General features: G+C 47.5%; 1 protein-coding gene across 2 annotated transcripts in view; it reads right to left on the bottom strand.

Annotated features, from left to right (window-relative positions):
- The window catches only part of LOC119206810 (plexin-A1-like), a 189,511-nt gene that overhangs the window by 128,638 nt on the left and 40,303 nt on the right, over positions 1-20,570 (bottom strand). For both annotated transcript variants that reach the window (XM_062563282.1, XM_062563286.1), the window contains exon 3: positions 16,571-16,753. In XM_062563282.1, the coding sequence (XP_062419266.1) occupies positions 16,571-16,753 (183 nt within the window). The remainder of the gene's footprint in view (positions 1-16,570; positions 16,754-20,570) is intronic.

Here is a 20,570-nt window from a genome sequence, read left to right as displayed (position 1 = left end):
CGTCAACTGTAGTGCCTTGTTGCTAAGTGAGTCATGTTGGAGCAGGGAGTGGACATGCACAGGCGGAGCAACTAGCACGCACTACAAAGTCCCTGGACAGAGAGCACGGAGAGCGGGTGCAAGGTCAAAAGGTGAAACAGGACAAAAGTGTGTGGGGGGCGAAAGAGAGAAAGATGGCGGCTTGATGCGTCCTTCCGCAGCCGTCGCTCCTTACCGGCTCTGCAAACATTATGCTAATGTGTGCGCCGCCGCCACGCGCCACGCTCTAATGTGATGTTGCCGCTAACAGTAAGCAGTAATCATATTTAAGGAGTATGGGTGGGGGAATCAAACAAGGGTCTTTATTATCCGGCGATACCTAATCCGATAAGCTGTCATCACTTCACTCTGCAGCGATGCTTCTCGAAAAAAGAGGGAACGCATTCTGCAGCAAAGGATTGTGGGAGAGGAGAGAGAAAAAGAGAGAAAGAGAGCTTGAGTAAGACTAAAGTCTCTCTCTCTCCTCTCTTCTGAGCGCAGACAAATCTGGATTTAGCCCTCTATTGTTCCTGCCGGGTTGTGGGTAATTAAATGTAGCTGATAATTTGATCTTTTTGTCTTCTGTCTTTTCTTTCCGTTCTCTCTGCCGCCGTGGAAGAATACACTGTGTGTGTGTGTGTGTGCGCGCGTGTGCGTGTGCAGAAGTGTGTGCTGTTTGTGTGGGTGAGATCAGACTTGTGATGCCATGAAAGACTTTGCTCTCCTTCAAGACGTCTTCCAATTAGAAGGTTAAACAAAGGAATGTGTTGAAGAGCAGCTTCACCCCGGAGAGCGCAAGAAGAAAAAGAGTGGGAGACGCAGGTTGACCCAAAACACACACACACACACACAATGGACGCATTGTCCGATTTGCCCTGTCCTGTCTGTGTTTTGAATGATTTCATTGCTCCATCTTATGAATTTTACAACTCTCTCAGGTTTATTATAGATATCGGTTAATATATATATATATACACTCACCGGCCACTTTATTAGGTACCCCATGCTAGTAACGGGTTGGACCCCCTTTTGCCTTCAGAACTGCCTCAATTCTTCGTGGCATAGATTCAACAAGGTGCTGGAAGCATTCCTCAGGGAGTTTGGTCCATATTGACATGATGGCATCACACAGTTGCCGCAGATTTGTCGGCTGCACATCCATGATGCGAATCTCCCGTTCCACCACATCCCAAAGATGCTCTATTGGATTGAGATCTGGTGATTGTGGAGGCCATTTGAGTACAGCAAACTCATTGTCATGTTCAAGAAACCAGTCTGAGATGATTCCAGCTTTATGACATGGCGCATTATCCTGCTGAAAGTAGCCATCAGAAGTTGGGTACATTGTGGTCATAAAGGGATGGACATGGTCAGCAACAATACTCAGGTAGGCTGTGGCGTTGCAACGATGCTCAATTGGTACCAAGGGGCCCAAAGAGTGCCAAGAAAATATTCCCCACACCATGACACCACCACCACCAGCCTGAACCGTTGATACAAGGCAGGATGGATCCATGCTTTCATGTTGTAGACGCCAAATTCTGACCCTACCATCCGAATGTCGCAGCAGAAATCGAGACTCATCAGACCAGGCAATGTTTTTCCAATCTTCTATTGTCCAATTTCGATGAGCTTGTGCAAATTGTAGCCTCAGTTTCCTGTTCTTAGCTGAAAGGAGTGGCACCCGGTGTGGTCTTCTGCTGCTGTAGCCCATCTGCCTCAAAGTTTGACGTACTGTGCGTTCAGAGATGCTCTTATGCCCACCTTGGTTGTAACGGGTGGTTATTTGAGTCACTGTTGCCCTTCTATCAGCTCGAACCAGTCTGGCCATTCTCCTCTGACCTCTGGCATCAACAAGTCATTTCCGCCCACAGAACTGCCGCTCACTGGATGTTTTTTCTTTTTCGGACCATTCTCTGTAAACCCTAGAGATGGTTGTGCGTGAAAATCCCAGTAGATTAGCAGTTTCTGAAATACTCAGACCAGCCCTTCTGGCACCAACAATCATGCCACGTTCAAAGTCACTCAAATCACCTTTCTTCCCCATACTGATGCTCGGTTTGAACTGCAGGAGATTGTCTTGACAATGTCTACATGCCTAAATGCACTGAGTTGCCGCCATGTGATTGGCTGCTTAGAAATTAAGTGTTAACCAGCAGTTGGACAGGTGTACCTAATAAAGTGGCCGGTGAGTGTATATATATATACACTCACCGGCCACTTTATTAGGTACACCTGTCCAACTGCTCGTTAACACTTAATTTCTAAGCAGCCAATCACATGGCGGCAACTCAGTGCATTTAGGCATGTAGACATTGTCAAGACAATCTCCTGCAGTTCAAACCGAGCATCAGTATGGGGAAGAAAGGTGATTTGAGTGACTTTGAACGTGGCATGATTGTTGGTGCCAGAAGGGCTGGTCTGAGTATTTCAGAAACTGCTAATCTACTGGGATTTTCACGCACAACCATCTCTAGGGTTTACAGAGAATGGTCCGAAAAAGAAAAAACATCCAGTGAGCGGCAGTTCTGTGGGCGGAAATGCCTTGTTGATGCCAGAGGTCAGTGGAGAATGGCCAGACTGGTTTGAGCTGATAGAAGGGCAACAGTGACTCAAATAACCACCCGTTACAACCAAGGTGGGCATAAGAGCATCTCTGAACGCACAGTACGTCCAACTTTGAGGCAGATGGGCTACAGCAGCAGAAGACCACACCGGGTGCCACTCCTTTCAGCTAAGAACAGGAAACTGAGGCTACAATTTGCACAAGCTCATCCAAATTGGACAATAGAAGATTGGAAAAACGTTGCCTGGTCTGATGAGTCTCGATTTCTGCTGCGACATTCGGATGGTAGGGTCAGAATTTGGCGTCTACAACATGAAAGCATGGATCCATCCTGCCTTGTATCAACGGTTCAGGCTGGTGGTGGTGGTGTCATGGTGTGGGGAATATTTTCTTGGCACTCTTTGGGCCCCTTGGTACCAATTGAGCATCGTTGCAACGCCACAGCCTACCTGAGTATTGTTGCTGACCATGTCCATCCCTTTATGACCACAATGTACCCAACTTCTGATGGCTACTTTCAGCAGGATAATGCGCCATGTCATAAAGCTGGAATCATCTCAGACTGGTTTCTTGAACATGACAATGAGTTCGCTGTACTCAAATGGCCTCCACAATCACCAGATCTCAATCCCATAGAGCATCTTTGGGATGTGGTGGAACGGGAGATTCGCATCATGGATGTGCAGCCGACAAATCTGCGGCAACTGTGTGATGCCATCATGTCAATATGGACCAAACTCCCAGAGGAATGCTTCCAGCACCTTGTTGAATCTATGCCACGAAGAATTGAGGCAGTTCTGAAGGCAAAAGGGGGTCCAACCCGTTACTAGCATGGGGTACCTAATAAAGTGGCCGGTGAGTGTATATCTTGCTGTGTAATAAAGTTTGAAAGCCCAATAATTCATCAGCAAAGTGTGCTCTTACTGTAACAACTCGAGTCTGTTTAATCTTTTTACATTTTTCACAGATTGCTGTGGCACCGTAGTTTGTAATAAACACCCATTTGAGGGACCGGAGTGGACGCATAGCTGTCGCCGGGGAGAGGGATGAGAGAATGGAGAGAGCAGACAGGAAGCAATCAATCAAACGGCCCTCCCTGTAGCACATCCCGCCCTCCCTTTCTTTCTTTATTAAACTTCCTCTGCGTTGACCTTCGAACTCGCCGTTCCCAGCGCCCCATGCGCTCTAAAACTGAAGCTTTTTAACTTCCAAACCCCCGCCGACTGGCGCTCGCCCCGAGGCCGACTGACAAAATGTTTCTCTGTGCTTTCTTTTTCTCCTTTCTTCTCAGAAATAAACAACTCGCAACGGCTGACCTGGGAGCGACAGCAGCAGATTAAAGGGTTCAATCCAAGTAAACAATAGGAGGTAGGGAAATAACAACTTTGTATATACCGTATGTAATCATAAATAAACACACCGCAGTCCTCCATTGGCTCACATCCCGCTCGGTGCAGAGTAGTCGAGGCAACATTTCCCGTGTTTCTCGCTGCACGCTATTTCAAAGAGCGTGCATAACAACACACTAAACTGATTTCTAATATGTCCATTGGCCACGCACACAAGACAACTCACTCAATATGAACCGGTTCACAGCCGTGACTCCACGGACTGGAACCGTCGTGCACCTAAAACCTAAAGCATTCCACCAGCATTCCATCTGCTCTTGCTGACCACGCAGACAGATGCTCTCCTCCTGCTTCTGGCAGCCATGTTTCTGGTCTACACAACCTTCCTACATCTCTCTCTCTCTGGGGCCTTTGCAGATTTCACCATTCCATCACTGTATCTTTTACAACACAGGATTTTGAAATCGGGAAGCCTCGGATCCAGTCGGTAACACATTGAAACTCGGTCACACAGCAGCAGCGTGTTGGCAGATTTTCGAGGAGAACCAGACCCAAAATGTGTCCAATTACCCCAAAGGCTGGGCCAGTATGAAATAATGAAACACTAACACAGGCGATGGGTGGTCTTGGGTAGCTGGTGTCATGCAGCCAGTTATTAACGGACTCAGGTTTCCTCTCCTAGTGGTGCATGCGAAAGGGGCGGAGTTCAGTTTTACAGGCCAATCACATGCAGCACACACATCACATCAAATGTTGAACGATTGCACAGCTTTGTTGGTCTGTTTTATTCATTACTATGAAGGCAGCCATAATAATAACAATATGTTACACATATGTAGCCCGTCATGTGTGCCGCATTAAAGTCCAAGAAAAGTCCCCCACAGTTATAAATAAGAAGCACGAGAAATATGAGTAAAGAAATATGGCCATCACATTTAGGCCTGTGGCACTTTCAATATCTTCTAGATGGAACTGTGGAAAACAAATTGATTATCTATAACCCGATTATCCTGTCTTCCAAAATGACATTTTTATTTGTTGAATTTGTGTCACATTGAACTATTGTGAATAAGTGGTAGTAAAGTCTAGTGGAGAGCACAAGACCCTTGACCCTACAGTTCAGGCAGCTCGCCATCCTTTCCAGACATTCTCAATCCTTTGGGAGACAAAAGCTGATATTGTGTTTCACGAGTGTCAGTGCAGCACCGAGGTAAACGCTAAAATGAAATGACCACGCAAGATCTGCTGCAGCCCCTCCTGTATATGCCAACCCAGATTTCAAGTTTATCACCAAACAAGCCACAGCCATCGCAGTCTTTCATCAGTCATTGTATTGAATTGCCCCCCCCCAGAAGTTAATGTGTGATGTTTCTGTTCTTAAGTACAGCCTTTTCCTGTGGCCTCGAGTGCTGTTGTCCTTTGAGTAATGGCCGTGGTGTGGTAGGTCCCGTACGGGTGTAATGACGCCACCTATTTCTGGTCATGCATACGGAGCACTTGCACTGGAACACTTGCTAATGCGTTCCTAGTTATCATCCCTCCGCATAGTTCAAGTTCAAAAGATCAAGGGGAAAAAGAGCGGAGAAAAAAAAAAACACAAAGGCTACACCTGCAAAAGAAAAAAGGCGCATTTTAGAAAAAACAATTTGACCCAAAGCATCTTGGTCCTGCCACTTGTATGTTAAACACACAACAGCATAAAGGACATGCCTCAGGAGGCCGCCTTCTCTAATGAACCAAATACCTTTTATTTTACACTGGCTTAATCTGATTCCACCGACACGCTTTCCCCTCCACTGCGTTTCCAACTGGGCCCCAGAGACAGCAATGGGGGCCCTGCATGAGGGCCAGTGGGCCCCTGAGGAAAATGTGCTAAAGTGTCATTTTCACCTCTGTTCAACTGGGCGGAAGCGGCCCCGGCAGTGCAGCCTCGGCTCTGGTCCAGTGTACAGTGGTGGGATTGTTGGGACAACGTGAACAGAAGCGGCGATCATGTGGCAAGAAGCGGCGTTTTTACCACCGGCGTCAGCGGCTAATCCGATTAAATGTCACGACACTCTGGGTGAGGGTGCAGATTACCGACACCCACCGTGGTTTTCTTTGTCGGGCTAGTCTCTCGGTGGAGCTGCGCCGTGTTTGTTCGGACGCCTAAAAGGCTTACACAGGCTTTCATTCCCCTTTCCCCGCATCGTGCTCATGGCCACGCTCTGCAGTCCTTTAAATCTCGCCAATCGGCGTCATTCTCTAACTGAGCAGCAGGTTTTTCACAGAGATTAAGTATTTCTTTAATCAATTGTCCTGGTTCTTATATTTGATCAGATAAATTAAAACACACGATATTATTATAGAATCTAGTTTTATTGGCCATGTCTGTCAAAGTGTCCTACACAGTGCTTTGTTAACAACGTAAACTTAACATAATTGCTTACTTATTGATATATTACATTAGCAGCCTACATCAGGTAACTATTGACGTATTTGCCTCAAACATTGGCTCAATTCTTACATTTGCTGAAAAAGAGTTAGTTTGAGTGACTTCTGACCCTCGAGAGTAACAACAACTTCTCGCTTTGTTTTTGTATTTCTATATGAGAATACAGTCAAACCAAAGCTTTCCAGACAAGTAAATGTCAGGGAAAACAAGCGCGCTCATCCATCCCTGTATGAATCTTTGATCCCTTAACTTCTATCGCTCCCCAACATCCATCTATTCTATTATTCTACCCCTCATCTCTCTGCCATAATCTCCAATTCAACCGTCCCTGGTGCATTGTAATCTGCTGTAATCTGGCGGATTAACCTCGCTGCGCTTTCTCATCAGTGGATGGTTCTGGCTCAGTGCTGTGGCTTACGTGCACAGGTCTCTGTGTGTTTATGTGGAGATACAGAAGGGGGTAAGCAAAGGGAGAGATGTGGAAAAGATAAATAAAACACCACAACGGATACATGGAAAAGGAAAAAAGGAATTTGGAGTAGATGAATGAGGCATATAAATATATATATATATATATATACTTGAGAGGATTAACTTCGCAATTTGGCGATAGAATGTCATTGAGTGGGTGAGAAATAACACTCGCTGTCGACCAATGAAGCACAGAGGAACCAAATCGTATTAATACCACTGAACTACTAAAATAATAAATAACACACAGTTGTCAAATCTGAGCTCACAGACGCGAGACCTATTTTTTTCAGATTTGTACATTGCAAACAGATGCTGCTCGTCGCTGATTCAGTCTGACGGAGACGGGTGGAGTTGATGTTGTCAGAGAGGGTGGCGCGAGGCGCCGCGGCTCGATCAGACTCCGAAGTCGAAGCGGAGCCGATTGACGCATGCGGTTTCAATTGACAACATTTTTTTTAAAAGCTAAAAAGGAGTGTTCTCATTAAATATATATATATCTGAGGCATTCAGGAATATGACTTAAAATCACATGAAATTATTATAGGAAATGTAATATTGCTCCATTATGATCCGTAGGGGGAATACCAACTGCATTAGGGCCGTTGCTGCTGCCCAATTATCTCCTTCATCAGCTCATCGCCGTTCTCCTCCACCTCCACCCTCTTCTTCGCTCACTTCTCTCCCACCGTTGCTCTCTTTCTCTCATTGTTTTTCTTCTTCTATTGTCCCACCGCATGACTCTGACATCAGGCAGCCTGCCAAGTCACTGTACACTTCAATTAGAGGAGGGACCTTGGCGCGCACACGCACGCGCACACACACACACACACACACACACACACACACGTGTCTTTTAGCTGAATGCTTTTCAAGCTTCTCAGTGAAATCAAAAAGGCTGCAGACAGACAAAGTGTTTGTGTGGTTGTGTGTGTGTGCGCACGCGCATGTGTGTGTTGGTCTGCCACTTGGAGCGTGTCCTCAAGTGTGACTTTCATATCAGTCTTGGTAATCTAAGTCATTCTCTCCGCTGCATTCAGATACAATAGAAAAGAGGCGCGCGCACGCACACACACACGCATAATCGTACACTCACACAGACCAGATGGCTGAACAACACCAGCTCTGGTCGGCTCTTTGTCCTCCTCTATTCTCTCCCTATCAGTCTGGATATATTTTCTCAGTAGTTGTCTGCTCCCATGTCTGCTTATCGGTGTGTGTGTGTGTGTGTGTGTGTGTGTGTGTGTGCGTGCGTGCGTGCGTGTCTCAACGCACGTTTATCGTCAGTCTCTTCCGTCCCCCGGGGGAAAGTTGCACAGTCACTTCTGAACTCTAAAAGCAAAGAAGAATCGTCTGATGCGGTTGACCAGACAGACGGCAAAGCAATACCGCGAAAATGCAAAGTGATTTTAAGCCTGCGTGCCGGATCAGTTAATGAAAAAAAAAAACCTCCTCCAGTCCATCAACACATAGAATCTTTGCTATGACTAGTGTACTACCAGCCAGCCGCACTGGTCCGTTACCAAAACTAGTCGTGTGGCAAGGAATTCTTTTTTTTGGTTTTTAGAGCGTCGAAACGTTGGACTTGGGGCTTACTTGGGGGAGTGTCGGGGGTGAGCTAGAGAGGGAAATTGCACATGGAGTGAAGGGTCATTGGCCTTGATTGCAGAGGCCACTCCAGACATTAGATGCTCTCGCTGCAATCACAACGTTCACAAATCACCAAATCAGAAATCAGGAGAGCGACCAATCGCTATCATAAACATCATCATGGCCGACACTCCGACGCTCTCTCTCACACTCAACCTTCTTATTTTACATGTCATTATATCTCTTGACCCACCCACCCCACCACCACCACCACCACCAATCTCTCACATTTACATGCCGGTGGCAAGCCATGGCCTGATTTGTAGTCTTGTGTCTGGCTGGTGAGCCGGGTTTTAGTTGCACTAGAACACATCGAGGGTGTGGTACGTACGAGTGGGAAAAATGGATTAAAGAAGAGCTCATGATTTACAAAACGCACCGCCGTGAAAATAAATATAGCTATGTAAAATATGTGGTGTTGTTCACCTGATGGAATAAACCACACAAACACATAATCCCCACACAAGACATGCGAGGATAGGCGTAAAGGTTGTGGCCGACGCCGCTGAGTGCTTCTCACAGGTCGACAGAAGGGCCGTGTGTATGCATGCAGAGTGTATGGGTGTGTATTAATGGTTGGACAGATGGGGCGGTCTAGAGAAACAGTTGATGAAGGCTTTACTGCAGCTGGCCCTTTCTCCTCCCCTCAGCAGCAAACACACACTCAGACATACAGAAAAGGGCTGCTGGCACTGGCTCTGTGTGTGTGTGTGCGTGCGTGCGTCTGTAGTGGGCTCTCGGTGGGGCAGCTGCCCTGGCATCAGGTGGGCAGCTCCCATTCTACATGAAGAAAGCACAGCTGCTGTAATATAAAAACACACACTGCAGAAAAAGATGAGCTCTCTCAGACAAACAGACACTCCTAGTGTGCGATTCCCCTTCATCTGAGGGTCTGCGTCTCTCAGAGACAGACACACACATTGCACATGTGCACGTAAGCAAATTGACCCCCCCACCACACACACACACACACACACACACACACACACACACACACACACACACACACACACACACACACACAGTCTGCATCCTTTCCTGCATGTGCCCTCTAATCAGATGCGCACACACACACACACACACACACACACACTTAGACACGCTGTCGTTCCTTGATGTGAAACAGATTAACATAACAGGCACAAACACACGCCGAGATGTTTTTCCGGCCCTCTGATCAGACATAAACACACACACACATGCACACACCTAGCCCCGACAGTACACATATTTATACAGTAAATATCTATATGTATAAATATATATGATTGCTGAATGATTGGCATCTTTCCCTAGCTAATAGTACACTGTACCAAAGAGTACAACAAACCTGCACACACACAACACACGTCACACAGACAGACAGCTGCCCCCCCTTTGCTCCCCCCACCAAAACATGCCAGTTGTTCTCCAGATGCATGCCAGATACAGAGACACATGTCCGCCCTTCACCTCTGGTGTCCGTGCAGACCCGTGTTGACGTGATGGGGTGAGCCAGCTTGAATCAGGCCAGTGGCGCCTGACACCGGTCATCAGCGCAGCAGCTGTCCCAGCACATTGTGTCCTCACGTGGCCCTAACGGCGGGACATCTTGAGTAAGTGGGGGGTGGGGGGGGATCTACATGGAGTTACACGGTTAAAACTGCTTGTTGGATGCAAAATTCAGCCTGTCATTCACCAGGTAGTCCCGCCCTTAAGGCACACTTAACGGTCGGTTAAAAAAAAAAAGGGGCGTCATTTGCTAAATGAACATCATGTTGCTTTAAAGAAGTCTTGAATGAATGGAGAGAAGTAGTGTCATTTTCTCATAGACTTCTATTCAAATTGACCAACCCTTTTTGCAAGCAAAAAGCGGGTGAACATTTCTGCTGGCCATTAGAATAAAAGTGTTTTAAGGACCTTCCTTATTGGCCTTGCTTTTCAGTCCTGGAGGTTGCCTGGAATTGTTATTCATACAGCACGTGTACAAAAACATAGCCACTGCCCGTTTTTCCAAATGAATTTGCTTAACCAACAAGCAAATCACTTTTCTATAATGGTTATTCGAAAGTCAAACTCTGCGGGGGTTTTGTGCGGATTAAAGCCATCCCACAGTTGATAGGTTTAGCTGTGATCTTTCCCTCTGTCTCTCGACACTCACAAAGCCTTCCCACTTATCAAAGATTCATTAGCTCACTAATCCATCCATCTCGCTCTCCATGCACATCGGCCATCCATTAACATTGAGCCGTATTCCTCCGGAGGGACCGCTGAGATAATGCCCTGCTCAAGGACACAGGGGGTGATGCATATGAAGCGATAGCCCGCCTGGGAATCAAACCCACGACCACAGTGGCACATTAGCAGCGGCGGCGGCCTCTGCGAAGCGGTGCAGAACAGTATCATATCAGCCGGCGTCCCGGAGGTGGCAGGGATCCTGCTCTTGTAATTCAGATCGCCCGCCAGCGCCTTGAAGAACTATTTCTGTATCACTCCATCCTTATTTGATGCCGAGCTGACTTTGAAAAAAAGGAGAAGGGCTTTTTACTCTTCTTCCCCCCCCCCGAACACACTGTCCATTTGTCTCTTATAATAAGTCACACCTGGAGAATTCAAATGCAAATGAGTCCAGAGGACACGTTTTAACACGTGGGCGCCAGTCTTAGGTGTCGTCGCAGTGATTCATTCTGTGTTTCCTGTGAGGCGGTAGAAAAAAGAAAGGAAGAAGGACTTTGATTTTCTTAAGAGAAAGCCATCTCAGATGTGATGCAGATGGAGGTGTTTTTTCAAAAAAGCATTTTTCAAAAAAACGACTGAACTTGGTGGTGCAGGAGGGAGTTCTGCAAGCCAGAAGGGAGTCAGCGTTTCTGCACATCCGGGCCCCTTGTTTCAAAGTCAATGGGTTTCATGGATGGGTTTGAATGAAGTATTTACAGTTAACACGAGTTTTTGATCCGGGAAATGAAATGTGTGAAAACCTGAGTTTTGAAGCTTTTGTGTGTCCAACATTGTATGTCTCTAACTGTGCTGAGCGTACTATATGCAGTGAATCCCTCTACATTATCAACCCTTTGTTTGCTCCGCTTAGCACAAACGGCACATTGTGCTCCATTAAAAACCCGCCCTCCTAATGACCAGTTGCGTTGGGTCACTTCGCTGTCGTTAATTTGCATAAAATGTCTGGCGGAGACGTTCCAAATAAGCGCAGCGGCTTTAACAAATGACCCTCACCTCAAACCATCTCCCGGGGCAACCGCAGGCACAGAGATGCATGTAGATGCTCAATACAGCCGTTTACAAGGATCACTTGTGTCTGTCGTACATCTCGTCCTATCGGTTCATCTCCGTCTCACTTCCTCCCCCTGTGCCTCTAACTCGCTCTCTCGTGAAAGGCTCGACAGAGATAGCACTTTTTTTTTTGTTTTTGTTCCCCGGCTGACGTACACTAATGTACTAATGGATGGAGGGGATAAGGAGAATGAGGAGGACAGTCCTCTGCCCCCCCTCCCACACACACACACACACACAGATGAGGTTGGAAATTCTCCAGGGGATGAAGATCTGCGGGCATCTCGCCCACCTCGGGCGGGAGAGAGGAAACTGAAGGTGACATATGAGTGAGGGAGACGGAGGGGACTCGACAGGAAAAGACGTGAAGAGGGGCAGTGCAAGGGAATGCTAGTGTGGAAAATAGGAGAATAATTCACAATAACAGTAATGTTATGGCTGCAACATTTTTATCAACGGCTACATACACGCGCGCACACAAAAACATTAAAAAGAAGGTTGTGACAAAAAGGCTCACACCACAGATACATTGATAAATACATGTCCACATAATTGTATGTACACAACAAACCACAAGTGTGCATGCAAAACTCATTAGTGACTCATTCACAGGGAAGAAGCAACATGCATGAATGGCACTGGTAACACACACACACACACGCCATGCTTCAAATAAGTCTGGTGTGTATTCCAAGAAACTAATAGGGCATTATTCCAATAGCTCCTACTTAATGGGATAAAGATGGAATTATAGTGTGCTCAGGTGTTGTGCTCATCTGCTCATTAAGAGTTTACAGAATAGGTGCTGCAGTCCACACACACACACACACACACACACGCACGCACGCACGCACGCACGCACGCAGACAGCAGCCCGTTCCAAGATTATCAATCATTTTCACCAGCCTGGTGTTTTTGCCATTTAACCGGGCTGAGCAGCCGATGCGCTGCTTCAATCATCGTCTGCCAGTCTAAATGCTAGTGCTAATTAGCATTCACATGCTAAATTACCTCCCATCTCATGTTTCCTGATCAGGCTTAATCATTTTGACGGATGGTTTTGCTGCTAAGCTTGCGGAGCCTTCGCATGCCCGGCCTTTCTGAAGCTCTAGGAAGAAATTTGCGGCGCTCTCGTTCACAGGACAGCGGGATCTGAAGGAGCCGCTATCATGCAAAGCACACGGCTCAGACTACACGCACTTTGAAAGGCTGCAAGGTGATTTACAGGCTTTACCAATTCTGTTGACTTTATTTACTTCTATCTAGTCACTGCTCTTCTGGGCTACATTTTACGAGTTATTAAACCCAATACCGAGTAAAAGTATAAAGCAGCGTACCTAAGGGGACAGTGTTTTGGAGCAGTGTGGTCAGTACAAGTGCCAATTGAAAAACGGCAGTGAAGTCATTAACCTTTCTCAGAGGCCGGGATAAAAACGCTATTTTGAGAGCAACAGACGTTGCTGTGCCACGTTTTAGGCCATCAGCTAAAGTAAAAGTGTTTCGATCAAGTGTTTGCCTATTCTGGGTTACCGTAGAAACATGGCACTGCAACATGGCTGACTCTGACCAGTTCCCTATGTAGACATGAAGGCCTCATTCCAAGCCAATGAAAACACAACAACTTGATATTGCAATTTTTCTAATAGATCTCTAAATGCTACACTCTGACCTTCAAGTAAAGTGGAAATACTTGAGAACGTGCCATCATCAGTTAACGTACAGATATACAAGCTGTTATAAAAGGAGGAGAGTAGGTGCCGTTTGATTTAAAGTCGGAGTAAGGCTTTCCTCTATGTATGTCCACAGAGTACTGCCATATTTCCTAAAGAGCGGCTTTCTTATGTGACTGTAAGTCTGCAGGCCGGGATGGTGCACGCGTTGCTGCAGTCACGCAGAACCCGAGGAGAACACATGAGGCAACTCGCCAAAGAAAGCTAATTAGATCATCTCTGAGTGGATCCCAGGGCCGGTGAACTTCTCTTCCACCTCGCTGCCTCCGAGGTGAAAGAGAACTCTAACCAGTCCCTTACTTGTCTCCTCGTGTCAAGGCAGCCTTCCGTCAATCAGCCCGGTTGGCAGGGTTACCGCGGCAGCGCCGCACCACTCGGTCCCGTCACTCAGACCATCTTTCCAGATAGACAGGGAAAGGGAAAAGTAATTGGATTTGCTGCTCGCAGGGAAATGATGAAAAGACATGAAAGAGTCACCCCTCCCTCTCTCTCCACCCTACACACACACACACACACACACACACACACACACACCTCTAAACTGTGTACCTCCCCTTTCTCTCTGTCGGCCTTCACTGCTTGCCTCTTTTTATTTCCTGGATGTTGAAACACTTCAGGCTGGTGAGAGTTCCTTTTCATCTGGCCTGGTGTGGCGAGAGCGCCTCGTTCTCTCCAGGTAGACAAAAGACACAATGAAATGAGGAGAATCAAAGGATTTCCAGGTTTTTACCCAGATACGTTTTTTTTTTAAAGATGTTTTCGTCAAACGGCGCAGAAGGCAGCTCGCCGCGCAATTTCATGGCGCTGAGAGCTATTGGTCCGCCACCTACTCCCATGTCTCCCTACAAAGTGATGCACTGTGGGGTTTCTTTAATGTCCGACTTTGAAGCACTGAGGAAAGAACAACAATACGGGATTCAGACGCATGCTGCTGCTGGCTGGAAGGCGTGAGACAAGGAGAGAGGAGGCCTGTTCTGTGTGACAAGGCTGTCCCTGTTCCCTGCACCGAATGGCCATGCTGCATCTCTCATGTCCTACCTCCTACTGTACATCCTTCCTCTAACCCGTGGCACCCTGCGTCTCGTGTCTCTTATCTCCTAAACCCTGGGACTCCCATCATACATTCTAGCATTTCTTTAAGGCTTTTTATACGTTCATTCTGCAGGCAGAAATGTGACGACGCCTTCCAAAAGTAATGAAGCACTCAAGGGTTTCCTCGGATGGAGCATTACATTTTAGCTCCCTCATCCTGCCATGTAGTGATCGCCATGTACAGCATCCCCCACTGCAGAACAGTGTTTATGTTATTACTAGCAATTTCGCAGTCCAGCTTAATCTCAATTTGCTCGCTTTGTCTGCTTAAAAGTCCCACAACTGAAATCAATAAATGATTACCATTGACAGAATACCTACTCACACATTTTCTGTGGTTCGAAGCGACTGATTCATCCACAAATTCTTCCAGCTCTCGTCATACGATGTATCCACATACTGCCGTGTGTATTGCACATCATCACGTCAGAAATGTCACAGGCAGATCAATTTGGATACAGTGTGAGCGTTCAGTCATCTTTTCCTATAACTGGTCAGTCATTGTAATATTGACCTTAAGAAAGGCCATCCTGCACAATTAAATCACAAAATTGGCCTTCGTTTTCACAGGCGGGTCTTAATCAGCTGTTCTCCTCTGTGCCGCATTAAACCAATAAAGATTGTTAACACAATGCTGATATGGTGTTACCCCCAAAGTCAGAATGCAGCCTGCAAGGGCGACTTCATGCAACAGAGGTATAGCCTACATAAACAAGAAGGAAGGACGCGAGCCCACCTGGGACGGGGGGGGGGACATGAGGAGGGCGTTCGGCACACACATGTGCTCAGTCAAGGCCGCCTGGCTCGTCGTGCTGATGGAAAGCAGCAGCCCGGCTTACGTCACAGCCCTCTGTCTCTCTCTCGCGCTGACTCACCCGCAGACCCAGACGAAGACACCATCATTTATCCGATGGACTGCCAGGGTTTAAGATTCACACTAACGATTATATATTCATAGACCCGTCGATACGGGGAGTCTGCCGGCGCAGACGTGTCCGCGCACTCAGCAGCGCTCGCGTTGCGGGACGTCTAATGAGCGTGCGCGTGTGCACACACCGGGCGCGCTGCAGCTATGCCCCCCGCCCCCCCCCGCCCCGCTCACCTTCCTCCCCTCCCTGGAGCACAGGAAGGCGTGCAGGCTGACGGGAAATGGGAGTCCGATCAGCGGGGGTATCATCGAGGATCTGCTGACCCCAACACGCTCGACCAAACCCGGCGTAAATCATCCGTCTGCCCCCCCTCCCACACACACACACACACACACACACACAGAGCAGGGGTCAGGAACAAGGACTAGCGGGCCAGGTTTCAGTCCACGTAGCAAGAACGCCAGAGACAGGAAGCCGCGTGAGGAGGCATATGTTGGTGTGTCGGGGGAAGTGCACATTGTCAGAGACTATATGAAAGAAGTTGAGGGCAGCATTACTGCGGCAAGACGTCCCCTCTGCTGCGGAAACACTGCGGCCGAATGGAACTCCTATGAAAATGTGGAGCAGCTGGATAGTCCAACACGTTTTGGATTGAATGAAATACGGCGGAAAAGTCAAATGTGAACACTTAAAAAAACTCCCCCCCTCCCAACAAAGAAATGAACAGAAGCGGCTCAGTCGGATCTCAGATGAAGGAGCGGCTGATTGGCACACGCACACACGCACACACACACAAACACACAAACACGCTGCGGTCCACTCAAAATGGGCACACACACACACACAGGGGCCACGTGCTGCGTGTAGTCTGAACATGATGGGGATTCACAGCTTGCCTGTGATTGAGGAGAGATTTTGAGGCCACCATTGCAAGTATGAGCATGCAAACACAAGGCGAAGGGTTTTCTTCACCTCAGGGGTCACGTGGAAATCATCCGCACCACCTTGAAGCCACTCTGATTCACTCTTTGGGATTAAGCAAGACCACCAAACAACAGGCAAGATAAAAAAAACACACTGCTCAGATTTGTCCAACACACACACACACGCGCATGCACGCCTACCTTCTTCATGCGCCCGCCGCGGGTGCCAGTGAACGCCACAGTGTGCCCGCGATAGTCGTAGGCTGCCACGGAGGTCATGCCGTCGTCCTTGTCCACGTAGAGCGGGATGCCCTCGATGGCGGTGGTGCCGCCTAGAGGCTGGTTGAAGTCCTGGCCGCAAAAGTTGTCGTTTATCTGAAGTGGCTGCAGGGGGGGGAGAGAAGAGATGGCGGTAAACACAAACATTAACGCTTGAAAAAAAACTCTGAAAGAAGAAAGATACATTTTTTTTCATGCCCCCCCCCTCATGCAGCCGCTTCGGAGCAAAGGCAATCTGCTGCAGATTCACTGACAAATGGAAGACACTTTAAGGGCGTCGGCAGAAAAATCAACTCAAAAAACAACTTTTGTTGAAACGCAAACTAAAAGAAAAGAGGAGACGGTTTCATTTGTCTTTCATCAAGGTCCAAAAGCACAATCCAACCGGTGCACAGTTATTAGATGCGATGATTAATGCCTTCCCCTCCATTACAGCCTTTGATTATTTCACAGTACATGATGTCAAACCAGGCAATTAAGCATCTCAGCAGGGCTTGAATGGATGAGCAGTTGCTTGCTAATGCTTTTAATATTGATTCCTTTGTATACAGCTTTGGCAATGTAGTTTCTAATAAGAGACAAGCCAATACAACAAGTAAATGAAACGGAGCAGGAGTAAAGGCAGGGGCTGCCGGAGGGGGGGGGGGGGGGGGGGGGGGGGGGGGAACACTGAAGGACACTGGAGACATGACGGAGACATGACAGGAAGTAAATTATGGGTCGGATTAGCATATCGTAATCAAACATCGCCACGTTGATATGGCAGGCTTGATATGGGTGTGTGTTTGGGAGGGTGTGTGTGTGTGTGTGGGGGGGGGGGGGGGGTAATAGGCATGTGATTAAAAGCATGTGATAGCGATGATCACTTTGGGAGTTGTGCGAATGTGTGACACGGATAATCAAATGCATCTCAATTACTTTGGCGATCTGACATAGCATACAGAGACCCATGTACACAACTCTGAAAAAGGAGATAAGGATGCCTACACACACCCTAATAAAAGGGTTAGGTCAGTCACCTGATTCTCTGTGAGGGTATCAGAGCAGCAGCAGAAACCCGCTGATTCAAAGTCACACAATGTGTTTATTAATCAAAGCGCTCACATACGAATGAATCGGAGCGCTTCATAATTTGGCAAAACAGATGTCTCTCTCTCTCAGTGTTTTCATGACTCCCTTCACTTCCCTCTAATTTCTGTCTGAAGAGGCTCGGAAACAATCACACGCACAACATTCTTCCATCCAGATGTTGTGACGTCATTGGACGTAAAGGATCAGGTAGCCCTGCAACAATTTTGTTGTCTTCCTTTTATTTTCCTCCACACTTTATTACTATTAAGTGTGTTTCTCATCCAAAACGTAGGCTTAGGGCCCTGAAAAGATGCAGCCCTGTATGTAAGCATCATAGAGTGCAGGACGAGCTGCGGTTACGAGCGTAATAAAAACACATACATGGGATTTATGGCTCTCTCATGTGTTCCTTTAAGGAAAGTCAGTCTCTTCATCGTTCTGTTTTTTTTCCCTTTCAGTTGGGGTCACATGCCTCGTGTACGACATCATTTAATCACAAAGTATATTTTCGTTGCACTTTTCTGCTTTCTGCCAGTTTTCCACCTCAGCCGGTCACAGATAACTTGTTTAAATGCAAATCACATCTGGCCTACCAACAGAAAAAAGACACGAGAACGTGTATTGAAGTTTACTGGAATGCACGCACGCACGCACACACACGTACACATACACACACACACACACGCACGCACGCACACATACACACACACGCCCTCCAGCCTTTCCCTGAGATGTAAAATTAGCATGCAAGCTTTCCCTTGTTCATTAGAAAACATATCTCCATATAGATTAATCAATCACCCCCCTGTCTGTCTGGAGAGCAAGTGTGTTTGCACACATATGTGTGTGTGTGTGTGTGTGTGTGTTAGTGTTGCAGGTTGGAAATAAAAAAGGTAATGCCAGACTTTCAAACTTTTACTACTAAGGACATAGAAGTATCACCAGGGTCAGAGACTGACACGTGACCCTTCCTCTTGTGTCATTTGCATAAACAAGTCCTGCGAGTAACTTGAGAGGAAGAAAGGGAGAGAGAGAGATATGAGATAAGATATGAAGAGGAGGGGAGTAAAACAAAAGAGAGGGAGAGATGAACCCTGGCCTTGGGTTCCTGCCATACAGCTTCACTGGGTTTCCTTTGATAAAGAGCGAGCAGAGCCAGAACATCCATTCAGCCCCCCCCACCTCCCCCTTCATTTCCTGTCTGTGTCTCTATCTTCTTTTCCTTCCAGCCTCTTCCTGCTCATATTTCTCTTCTTTTCCTTCTTTTTTCCCCCTGTTTTTCTTTCAAGCTTCACTGGGAAATCACATCTGTCCCAGTTGGATTCATCTTACATACATATTTATCCTGCTTTCACATGGCCGCAGCTCTCCGAGAGCCTCCTTCCTTCCTTTGGGAGCGTTATTGGGATGGGGAACCCTGGGTTTCGAGTGTGTACAGGTCACATGAGTGTGCAATGCTGGAATATCAGGAGTTTAGAGGAACCTGTTTTTAACAGCGGCTCGTAATTACATTCTTTAGCCGGAATTTACTCATGCTAGCGCCTCGCGCTCGCCCAACCGATCTGCCTTCCCCGCGTGTGTGGAGCGAGATGGCTCGCACGCTGAGGACTCCAATGGTTTGTTGGGTTTAGCCTGACTTGGATCATTACCGCAGAGTCAACAGCTCAGATTGGGGCACAGCGGAGCGTTGGGTCGACGCGTTTCCTTCACCGCGGACCAATGTGGCCTCACACTGGCCGGACATCTGGTAGCCGCGGAGCGCCTCGCTGACGGAAAGTAGTCCCTCCGGGCCGCCTGCTCAGTCACTCTTCTACCGAGACGACACCAGCACGGATAAGTTTGCAATACCAAAAAGAATTGGTATTCCATTGTCAAAACTGTCAGGTGGACTCAATTGGAGACCAGGTTTCAAACAATAACATAACTAAATAAATTAAGGTACACAAAACCCTAACAGCGAGCAGTGATACGAGATCATGAGGAAAATCAGCACGTACCCCAAAAAATGACAGACAAGCCCGACGACGAGACAAGGGACACGCGTGGTTTAACTACACTGAGGAGGTGCAGCTGATTGGACACAGGAGGAAACAATCAGGCAAGGGAGGGAAAAACACACCAGGGAAAGAAGTGAAGCTAACCCAGGGACACAAAAGGAAGGAAAATACAAAATAAAACCGGAACAACCCAACCACTGCGACAAAAACCATGAATGCCAAACCAATTATCAAACAGCCAAAATGTAAGCTGGCAGGACAGCACGGTCTTCCATATTTGTGTTGGCCTCATCCTTTTCAAAAGCCTGAGGCTGGATGGTCAGATGATTTGGTGTGAATCAGTGGAACAATCCTTTACTGTGTCTCTAACGTGAGGTGACCTGCAGCAGTCTTTTATTGCTGCTTTTATAGGCTCTGCGTAGCTTCTTCCTGTCGGCCCGACTGGACCTCTGAACGCGCTATTATTATTACAAGCTATTGCTCATACTCCGGACACTGAACATGACATCACACACACACATACACCATATTTCCAGGGGGTTAGAGAAGGACAGTCCCCCGTGTGTCCTTGCCGAAGACCTCTGCTGTGGGCGCAGGCTGGCGACGACACACACCCCCACCCCCCCCCACACACACACACACACACACACACACACACACAGACCATAGACCCCTGCCAAAACATTGCTGGGTGAATGATGATGGGGCGATGAGGGAGAGAGCGGGGCGACAGAGATGAAGAGAACGGAGAGGAGATGGGGAGAGGTGGGGGTACATGAAGAGGGGAGACAGGGAGGAGAGGGTCAACAGGTCAAGGGTCAACAGCGCCGTTGTCGCCACTAATGAGCCTGGAA

Source organism: Pungitius pungitius, chromosome 1, assembly GCF_949316345.1.
Source record: "Pungitius pungitius chromosome 1, fPunPun2.1, whole genome shotgun sequence".
NCBI classification, from domain to species: domain Eukaryota; kingdom Metazoa; phylum Chordata; class Actinopteri; order Perciformes; family Gasterosteidae; genus Pungitius; species Pungitius pungitius.
Note: the sequence above shows the minus strand (reverse complement) of the source record. Positions and strands in the feature narration are given on the sequence as shown.